This window comes from Cydia splendana, chromosome 9, assembly GCF_910591565.1.
Source record: "Cydia splendana chromosome 9, ilCydSple1.2, whole genome shotgun sequence".
NCBI lineage: Eukaryota > Metazoa > Arthropoda > Insecta > Lepidoptera > Tortricidae > Cydia > Cydia splendana.
This window is the reverse complement of record NC_085968.1, coordinates 17357521-17368396: the sequence shown is the minus strand read 5'-3', so window position 1 is coordinate 17368396 and position 10876 is coordinate 17357521. Positions and strand designations below refer to the sequence as shown.

At 36.6% G+C, this 10876-nt stretch overlaps 1 protein-coding gene across 2 annotated transcripts; it reads right to left on the bottom strand.

Moving 5' to 3' along the window:
• Positions 1 to 2968: 2968 nt before the first annotated feature.
• On the bottom strand, positions 2969 to 10876 carry LOC134793757 (larval cuticle protein 1-like). Of its 2 annotated transcripts, XM_063765430.1 has the most exons (4): positions 10853 to 10876; positions 9581 to 9618; positions 9464 to 9544; positions 2969 to 3276 (listed from the first exon to the last, which is right to left on the bottom strand). In XM_063765430.1, the coding sequence occupies exons 1-4, from the start codon at positions 10859 to 10861 to the stop codon at positions 3063 to 3065; spliced, it is 342 nt and encodes a 113-aa protein (XP_063621500.1). In that variant the 5' UTR covers positions 10862 to 10876; the 3' UTR covers positions 2969 to 3062. The 2 variants fall into 2 exon arrangements, with proteins under 2 accessions (XP_063621500.1, XP_063621498.1); XM_063765428.1 differs by lacking the exons at positions 9464 to 9544; positions 9581 to 9618; positions 10853 to 10876 and adding exons at positions 3555 to 3673; positions 4541 to 4613.

Here is a 10876-nt window from a genome sequence, read left to right as displayed (position 1 = left end):
CATTGTACCATTTGTTTAGAGTTTCGTTCATTCCTATCATTTTTATTCAGTCTAAACATATCTTAATAATAACTAGTTTAAGTAGTTTATGAGTGCGGTGGTGTTCAAATTCGCTAAATGATACAATTGGGAAATCATTGAGGCTAATTCTAACTTTCATTGTCATCTTTTGCGTGTACATTTCTACGCTGCCACCACTTATAGCGGAAATAGATACTTACCTATTTAAAGGCGGTTGAAATATATAAAAAAAAAATACCGTAATAACAAAAATAAATAACAAATTTTAATATATAATGATCTATTCATTAACGTTATTTATTATTTTTGTACCCCTTGTTTCTCCCGTAGGTAAATATAAAAATAAAATTGAGTGTGATAATGAAGCAATAGTACGTATATGTAGGGGCAAATTATTAAACTATCGTCAAGAAAAAACATAGAAACTAAAACTTTATAAAAAAAATTGTGACACTCTCGGTGCGGAAATCCAACTCTCACTTTTGCGAAACGAAAATGTAAACCGTCGAATTTTATTTCTAAACACACATAAAAATAATTCACTCGAAAATTATTTTAATATATTATTTTATTTAACAACTCACTAGTTTCATTTTGAGTAAAATCTGGATTGCTTCTATTAGATGAGAAACTAAATAGCGACTGATGCCTAAATACTAGAATCTAATTCTTTTATACACATTTCCCTGCGATATAATTCTAAAAATATAAAAATCATGCAAATTCAATACCGGTTGGCCGAATCTGTCATCGATACATGACCAGGGACATTGGGAAACCAGGGCACACAATGTTCAACTTTTGGCTGGTTGCGACAAGGCTCAATATCGAGCTCGTAAAATAAAACACCTAGGCCATTTAAAGTCCAATCGTTATGTAAGAGCACCTCTGGTGCTCAGCTAATCGTTTCGGCTATATATGCACCATGTACATTAACATATACATATCCCTCGTTTCTGCGTTAGGTACTTAACTAGAAAAAAAAACAATCAAAATCTACTACTTGTCACTGTAATTAAGCATTTATTTACGTCTACATTTTAGAAAAGTTTGATATTCTCCGAATTGAGAGTGCTTTGGATTGGCATCGCGAACTGAAACATTTTTGGACACATTAAAATCGAAGCTCAGAATCACCGCTAGAAGCCGATTTATTCTCATTACCAGTTCACAAAGGCGGTCTAGCTATCCCTGCACTTTCTAAAATAACTAACTTAAATTATGACAACTCCAAAAAGGTTAAGTTGCACTTTTATACGTTCGAGCGAAAAACCGTGTGCCTTTTTGCCAAAAACACGATTTTTAAGAATGAGTTAGGCATCAGTTTCAATATAATAGGTATGAACCAGTTTACCGAGTTAAATAACACGGGCTTCTTATAATTTGCGGCATCTTAACATTTTTTTTTATTAACCAACAGTATATCATTTCATTACAATCAGAGTGAAGGGACTTCAATTTTATTTTAACTGCGGTACCTGTAGGTACCGTGTAGAAATAGTACGCTGTCTGCATACTATTATGTTATTTGAAGTTCGCCTGTTTAGCCCTTGCTAATGTGATGTGAAAATTACCTTTGCTAGGTATTTATTTATTTACCAAAGCTTAGCGGTAGTGATTCGTTTCATTACAAATTATACTTAATATTTAAATATAGCATTAGACCGGTTAACGGTTGTAGCACATAAATACAACAATTAACAAACGAAAATATTATGGCATTAATTGAATTATACCTACTATTAAAAATGTTATAAATATTTATATCACGAGTCGTTTAGTCATTCAACATTAGGGTTAGACGTCGAGGCCGTGATCGATTTTAGAGCAGAAATGTGAAATTGATGGATTTGGTCGTTGAAATTGTACACCTTTTGTTACGTAATATCTAAATAGCAAATATTGGTTTCTATTAGCACGTCTTTTCATCTTGGCTTTTAATAATGAGGTCGCGAGCGTGCATCACCGGTAATACATGACGAGAAGGGGCAGTTTTAAAAAATTCATAATGCTCTAATATTTATTTTCATTTAATCAAGTCGTTATTATTATATTTTATTTTGATTTAATTTCATTTCTTTTTAATTTCAATTAATTTATTTATCTCTGACATTGTATGGAATATAGATCATAATACTAACAATATTTTATAAGTCATAGTCGTAAGTACTAACAAAAATTATCTCAGTTGGTCCTTGAATAAATGATAATTAAATTAATTAATTAAAAAATTATGATAGTAAATTATACTAAACGATGTATAAGAACAGTTTCAGGAAATGTTGTCGGTTGTTTAAGTATCAAAATTACGTTGAAATTAAGTCGAGTTTCAAAGAAATTGTCACCTGTTTTGAAGTAATTTCTGGAGAAAATTGATTTCGTCTAACTTTCATTTACACTACTTCAAAGTCATAATAACAAAAATGTAGTCTACAAAAGTTCGAGTACAGGATATGTGTAATACAAATTTACCATTTTTAGCAGTCCAAAAATTTACGAAATTTTCAGATAAGATCGTCAAAATCAGTGCTTTACGCGCGTTTACCTGAACGTCCTTCAGAAAAAAAATCATTACTAATTTAGTGAGTCTCTTTTCAAAAAAATATCTACAAAAGTACAAGATGGGAAGACGTGTGAATAGAAACCAGTACTTGTTATTTCTATTAGGTAGCACAAAGTATAGAATTTCTTCGTCAAAATCTATTAATTTTACATTTTTGCGACTAAAATCGATAACGGCCTCTTAAATTAAAATAAGTTTGTTTTTTCGTAAACAATTTTATTTACAGTACATTACAACAAAAAATAGTATAAACGTAAAAAAAAGATGGCAGTGAGCATCAAAATAACAGAACAACTGGAAAAACGAGTCCCAACGATGTTATGTCTTGACTAGGAGCCCTATTCTGGTTTTAATTTTCTGTTCAAAATTTTTTACAGATTTGACAGCAGACAGGTGAAATCCATAACAGTTTCGGAACAAGAAATAAAAATCAGAACAGGCTCAAGGTAACTAGAGTTTGGTTGTGTACGTCGAAAGCTTAAGCCTGGGCTGGTGCCTTGGGGATGTCTTCGCTTTCAGCGTGGAAGCCGGTCTCGTCGGCGTAGTAGGTGACGGAGTGGGGTTTGCCTTCTGCGTCGGTGTAACTGTACGAACCGCGCACCACCACAACTTCATGGGGTTTGTTCTCCTCGTCATTTACGGTTTTAAGCTCACCGTTCTCGTCCTTTTTGATGCCATCTTCGGTTTCGTAACTGTAAGGATTAAGATGAATATTTTTTATCAGAATGTTTCATTCAGTTAATATTTTAAAAGGTAGACAAGGTCGCAATGTATTGTCTACTTTTTTAATCATAGATATAAATTGCGGCGAAAAATATGAAAATTGAAATTTCTCAGAAACTGCAAGATAAACTTGGAATGAAAAATAGCTTTATAAAAAATAAAACCGATATAGGTAAATCAGATAATAAATAAACTATCACGATTTAAAAATAATCCAATTCAATGGACAACGATTAATTTTACTTACGCGTAAGCATATGCACCGTCCGGCTGAACCTCAAAGTCCGAACGAAGGATTTTGGGCGGGTCCTGTTCCGCGGGCGCGGCGAGGGCGACGGCCACGAGGGCGGCAACGGCGAGTACAATCTGTACAAAACACACAGCGTTATAAAACTAGTAATAAAAAAGCTAAAGCGCCTGATTTATAGGGTGACTGCTATAGTTATTGGCCAGTATATAGTAATTAGCCACTCTTAATAATAAGGTTTCAATTGGCTTGTTTATTTCTGATTTGTAAGGAGTGGCCAATTACTACATATATACTGGCCAATAACTATAATAGCAGTCACCCTATGTAAATATCTTCGCTGTGGCAATCAGGTGTGGTAATTATACTAAAGGTAATAATAATAAAGTATACCGAATCGACCCAATGCCGCAGCGAATGTGTTAAGAATACAATGTTAAATTGGATGTATCTATCTTTCTATTGATTTTTCCCTGAACATGGTGCTTCTAGGTACATTTTTTAAGTATAGAAATAACATTGTTTTAGATTAGGTCAGGCAAACGCGATCTACATCGGTATTCTATTTGCTGCTATCACTCGATTGTGTAAGATGCGGTTAAGTACCTAGTAAATAGATAGACGATTAGCGAATTTAATTGTTTGCGATAGCGCCTGAACGCTTCGGTTATTCTTAAGTACACTATTAATTATTAGCAAGTTGCTACTTGCTGTACAATGAGGAGGCCTGTCCCAGAAATGGAACGAATGTGCCCACATGTAGAACGTAGGCTCAATGTTGGTAGGCTGATGATGATGATGAAGATGATGATGGAGTTACTCCTTGTTTTAACACTGTCTCACGACGAATACATTAAGCTAGGTTCCTTAATTGCTTGCTGGGAAGCTAGATCGTAGCTGTATTTTTAACCACACTGCGTTTTAGCACACATCACTATGTATAAACTAGGTATATTAACTTATCACAAAATTATATTTCAACCCACCAGTTTCATTTTTGATAATGTGTAGTTTACGACTGTTCGATGGGATACCGATGAGCAACTGATGCCTAAACACTCGTGATGAAATCTTTTATACATTTCTCCCTGCAATCTAACGTACTCAATGTCATATGTCGACGAAACATATTTACCGACTCAACACTGGCTATCTGTATTTCGTCATCGATGGCCGGCTGTAAATCATCTAACTATGATGACATTTCGGGAAAATGTACTTGACATTCAACTTTGTACTAATCCCTGTCCTCGGCCTTCAACTTTGGACTAATTTGTCACATAGTGGGTTTGCACTTGTACTGCTAGGTTCCGGAAAATACCAGCCCTGCGGCAGCAATGCTGCCGCACATGCTGAGTTGGCGCCTTTTCTTGATTGTGTCGTGAGTTACAATAAATTCCTAAATAATTCCTACTAGCTGTTTAGTTTGTAATTAGTTTAGTATCTTTATTAGACCTATGGTGAAATTTATTTTAAGTTTGTATTTACTTTTGCTTTTTATATTTTGGTATAAAGTAACATTTATATTTATATCATCCCAGGGTAAATATCGTGCTGATTGAGTGATTGAGTGCGCTGACTAAGAGTTAATTTTTGTGCAATAGTTAAGTGACACACCGTGTTAAAGTCGCGTAAAACTTTCTTTCGAAATTCATGGAGAGAGATTATTTGATAGAATTCAACAACTCTACAACACCATTGCATTCTTTGCTATGAGATGAAGCATAATATATAAATAGGAAATAATTTAACAGGAAATCCACATACTACCTAGCCATCCTAAAGGATTGGTGTGATTACCCCCTTTTATCGTTGTCGACTCAAATGAGGAGGCACCCTGAAAGGTTACGACAGATGTCGCTACTACAATCCGACATTGTTTACGTTTTGTTGTCAAGTGTCAAGTGCAAATTTTATAGTAATACGTGTGATTATTAAAGTAAAATGTATTCACTTTTTCTTGTCAAAAAAGTGCAGGCCGTTTTTCGAGACATGCGTCGCTTAATGACATAGTCCGTCGGTCTCTTGCCACCATCAATGTGCCTGCTCTTCTTGAGCCGACTGGCATTATCAGAGATGATGGCAAGAGGCCCGATGGAGTGTCCTTAGTTCCTTGGAGCTTGGGACGGATGTTGGTGTGGGATGCTACCTGCGTAGACACACTGGCACCGTCCCACCTCCAACGGACTACTGTAAAAGCGGGCGGAGCGGCGGAAAGCACCGAAATTCTAAAACGTAACAAATATAAGAGCCTCGGTAGAGAGTACCATTTTGTACCATTTGGTGTTGAAACTCTAGGTCCATGGGGTCCCAGCGCGCATAAGTTGTTCGCAGAAATCGCGAAGCGTCTGGTTGACGTAACTGGTGACCGAAGAGCTGGCGGCTACCTCGCACAACGTATCAGCATTGCGATACAGCGAGGAAATGCCGCCAGCATCCTTGGTACAATGCCTCAAGGGCCTATTTTAGATTTAAGCTAGTTATTAATTTCGTTTAGTAGTACCACTGTATATATATTGTATGTAAATAAATGTTTTAAATAACATTTAATAATCATCCGAAAATGATATATTACATGCCCTAATAGGTACCTATAGTTTTAGAGAAATGTTGCTCCAAGTGAAGCGCCGCAGCGTCGAACTTCCCCCCCCCCCCCACACTAAATGAGAGGTGGCTCTCGACGGCTCCCGGTCTGTATCTGCTCATGACCAGCTAAGAATCAACTGTGCCAAGTTTCAGCGCATACTCACAAAATGCAAGGTGTCGTGCACTAACAAACCAGCTACAAGTGTTCGATCGAAAACAAAGCTTTGGTGTATACCTGGATGTACAAGAAGGCGAGGCGTTTCATATACGCCGCCCTACGACACTATCAGATAGGTACCTACACAAAGTCGTGATGCATCTGGAGTACAGCATGTGTGATCATTTGATCAAGCCATTATATTTGTGTTTATAATGAGTTTCCGATATTAAACTACTTTGCATTTGCAGAACTGACTACCAGGTACGGCATTTGCAACAGTACCGAACTATTAGGAACTCGTAAAAACAGAAATAGATGGCACATTTTAACATTACTTATATTTACGAATATGACCATGGCATGTTATCATAAATTCGTAAAATATGATTTATTTATCAATAAATTTACATCGAATGTATTCCATTAAAACAAATTTATCGGAAGAAGCATAAAGGATGACTCGCGTTAGACCGTGGCCGGGCCGGAGCTTCCGGCGCTTCATTTTCTATGGAAAGCACCACGTGATCACCGATCAGCCGTCATAGAAAATGACATGTCGGTCGCCTCGGCCCGGTCACGGCCCGATCTAGCGTGAATAATCCTTAACTACATATGCTCCGTTCAATTAAGATTATTACCACTAATTACTCGCTAACGACTGACGCCAGCTTTATTTTCCTTTTCTAATTAATCGACTAAGCTAAGGGCCCGATTCTAACTTTAAGTATACGTCAATTAATAGATATAGAAACGATATGGATTAGATATGTCAGTGTCAAATGTGACGTTTCTTCAAACAAATATGTCACTTTTGACATTGACACATCTAATCCATATCGTTTCAAGATCTATTAATTGACGTATCTTAAAGTTCTAATCCGGCTGTAAGTGTTGAACGTTCAGTCGCTTTTTACTTACCGGAGTTTGGGGGTTTCAGTTTATCCAGAATGCTTACATGGCTATATCCAGAATACCTACCTACATGGCAGAATTAGAACCGAGGAGGTAAGAGAGGTCCGTAAAAAAACTATCACTGGGATAGAAAAAGAGTACAATTTTTACTTGGTCCTGCCGGCGCATTATGGATGGCTTTATCCATCTTTATCCACGTGATAAAATAACTGTCACTTTTTAACACCGTGGGATAGAAAGTGACGGACACCGTTTTATCACGCTGTCACGTAGACAAAAACGACCATCATAGATAGCTCTCCTAGGATTCATGTTGTCAACCTGAGAGTGATGTTCCATATTTCGTACTTACTGGTGCAGGAATGAAATATGTAAACTTTCATCTCACTACCTTCAGTTTTAAATTTCAAGAGACATACATTAACTGTGATGACAGGTAGCACAGGCAAAGTATTAAAAATGTCCTACTTACTAATTTCCTAGGCCAAAGTATAGGCATCGCCATTTAGCGTGGTGTAGTCAGCCTTATGGGCACCCTTCCGCAGGGGGCAAATCTGCGGTACTTATTATATAGGTGGGTATAAGTTTTATTTTATTGACCGAGCGTTAGCGAAGGTCTCCGTTTTAGCTTAGGTAAAAATGCTTTCGTATGGCGGTTGTTCTTCTCTACAGGTCGCAATTCTCAATCAATTCTCGTGAATGTTTGTGAGCAGGTTCGTTAGACAAATAAAAAAAAATGTCGATTTAAATTTTGGAAATTTTTCTAAATGGCGGAGCCATTGAGGTTGGCGAGGTCTACAGCTCACAGAGGAACTAGTTAGTTCTAAGTTTTTAATTTCATTTATAATCAAACACAAAGATATTACGCCACAATAAAAAGTAATTTTGTTATTTAATTTTAATATGTACAGTTTTTGCCTACAGCATAATTTAACGATATTTAATTAGTTTAGATTAATTATTTTGTACCTCCTTTAATTATTATGATGAATAAGAGTCATAACTCATAACTTACTAATATTTATTATAGTTTGTCAACGTTATGTAGGTTTGTTCCGTGATTTTGTGATTGATCACGCAAAAAAGGAATAAAACGATTTGATTGATATATACTATGTGATGAAAATATTGATATGTAGAGGGTGGGGGGAAGTTTAAGGAGTAGCAGGCAGGCTAATTAAATAGTTAGTACCTAAATAAATGTTACGCTTTGACTTCTCAAGTCATTTACTCATTTACCCTGGGCTAAGACGTCGTTAAATTAAAATATACTTCGATCCTTTAATCATATTTATTTACAGTCAACTACTACAAGTCAACAAAAACAGTATAAACGTAAAAAATATGGCAGTGAGCATCAAAGTAATAAAAAAAAGTAGGGAAATGCGTAGCGGATGCCGCGCTCGCGTCCCTATAAAGTTGACTTAAATAATGTACGTGGCACGGTTTGACTGATGTGGCGGTAGCACGGTCTCATTTTTATCGCTTGTCTGTCATGACCATGCCTGTCACGTTCTAACAAGTAAGTAAGTGCGAAGACAGACATGCGATAAAAATGGAACCATGCTGCGCCCGATGGTCAGGTTTGACCGTTGAGAGCCTAAGCGGCCTTGGGGACGTCTTCGCTTTCAACGTGGAAGCCGGTCTCATCGGCGTAGTAGGTGAAGGTGTGGGGATTGCCCTCTGGGTCGGTGTAGCTGTACGAGCCGCGCGCGACTACAACTTGTTGGGGTTTGTTCTCCTCGTCATTGACCGTTTTAAGCTCACCGGCCTCGTCCTTTTTGATGCCGTCTTCAGTTTCGAACCTGGAATTGTAGAAAAAGGTCAATAAATTATGGGTATTCAGAATTTCTACTATGCTGTGTTAGAAAAAGACACGATTTTCAAATTTTCTATGGGAAGAAAGTCAATTCTTGAAATTCTGCATAACAAACATTATTTTAAGATAAAGTAACAATTGAACACATTCCTAAGATGCTCTAGAATAGAATAATTCCCCGTATACTACCACCACGGTTGGTTCAAGAAACCGATCCTAGGATACTCAAAGATACATTTTACTTAAGTATAATGTAAGGTGAAGCCGTATAAGTACACGGCAGGTGCACTTCGCCCCCTTCACCGTATAACCACTGTTTTACCACCCTGAGAGGTATCTAGATTAATATTTACAATGTTAATTTGAAGTATAATTATTTTTACAATATTAAATGATATAAATAGACACTGTCTTAAGGAAGTTTAGACTTACGCGTAATTGTATCCACCTTCAGGCTGCTGTTCGAACTCGGAACGAAGAATTTTGGTGGGCTCCTTTTCCGCGGGTGCGGCGGGTGCGACGGGTGCGGCGGGTGCGGCGGGTGCGGCGAGGGCGACGGCCACGAGAGCGGCGACGACTAGTACAATCTGCACACAAATAAATACATTCGTAACTAGGAGACTCGAAATATTTTGTAGAAAAACATCTGAAACGTCTGTATTCTTGGGTACCGTAAAATGGGGTGAGTAGTGTCAAAACTGAAATTCAAACCTCGATAGCATTTTATTTTTACATCTGAAAACTGTATGTAATAAGTGTTCCGGACGTTTGTATTTTAGTTTTTATTTTATTTTGGGTAGTTCCATTTCATAACTTTGACGATAAAGAGGAAAACCCACCTCACCCCGTAGTGCCTCGTATTTGGGGTGAGAGGGGTTTTCATACAAAGGTGATTTTGGAAGATTGTTGGATCGATTTTTTTTACTATGCGTATTACTATAGCTCCATTTTAAATTGGAATACATTATTTTTGTAGCAGTAGCCTTAAAATCCCTTCTCACCCCCCTCTCAAACCTTCTCTCCCCATTCATTACCCACCTCTCCCCGCGAATCCTACTCACCCCGTTTTATGGTACTCATAGTGTTCTATGCTCAAGTATGGAACTTATGTGTATGCATTATTATGAACTCCAAAATTAGCGTGATCAGATTCTACATAAAGATAGTTTATTATTCAAGTAGGCATATTACAATGCGCTTATGAACGTCAAATAAAGCTACACCGGCTCCAACCCTACACCTCTGCCTCGAGAAGATTTAAATCCCCCCTCAGTTGGAGGAGGGTATCCCAATATGGGACCGGCAACAACATATACGATGAAGAGGTTTAGTTTTAGGTACGTATTTTAACAATTCTATGTCAAAATCATTAAATAATAAAAGAAACAAGTGAAGTTAAATCGACCCTGCAAACTGCTACTGTTATGAATGAAGACCAATAATTGTATTATGAATTATAATTATTACAAGTTACCTATATTTAAAAAAATATGAATAATGACTTCCAAATTGCAATCGACAATATAAGAATATTTAGACTATAACTACACTTGATGTGTTAAAAAAGTTTTTAAAAGACTTGATGAAATGGGCGCCTGTTACACGAAATCTATTTGATTTTTTGTTCACAGAGTTTTATTAATTAGTAAGTGCTTTGTTAATTTGTCTGAGTATGAATATAGACAATTTTTTTAATTGCTTTTAATATCTACGGAAAGTCTAATATATGTTGTAGTTCTATAACTAGGTACACTGCATAACTTTAAGCACACTCCACTAATGCTTAATTTTTTTTTTCTAAATAATATATTTATAACTCACCAGTTTCATTTTGGATAATGTTTA

What these genes read in the sequence shown, in the direction of transcription:
- LOC134793757 (XM_063765430.1), bottom strand. An exon ending in GCTCTCGTGGCCGTCGCCCT is followed by an intron (nt 9,545 to 9,580) that starts CGCCGCACCCGC and finishes ACCCGTCGCACC; the next exon opens with CGCCGCACCCGCGGAAAAGG. An exon ending in GAAGGTGGATACAATTACGC is followed by an intron (nt 3,277 to 9,463) that starts GTAAGTCTAAAC and finishes TAATCCTTACAG; the next exon opens with TTACGAAACCGAAGATGGCA.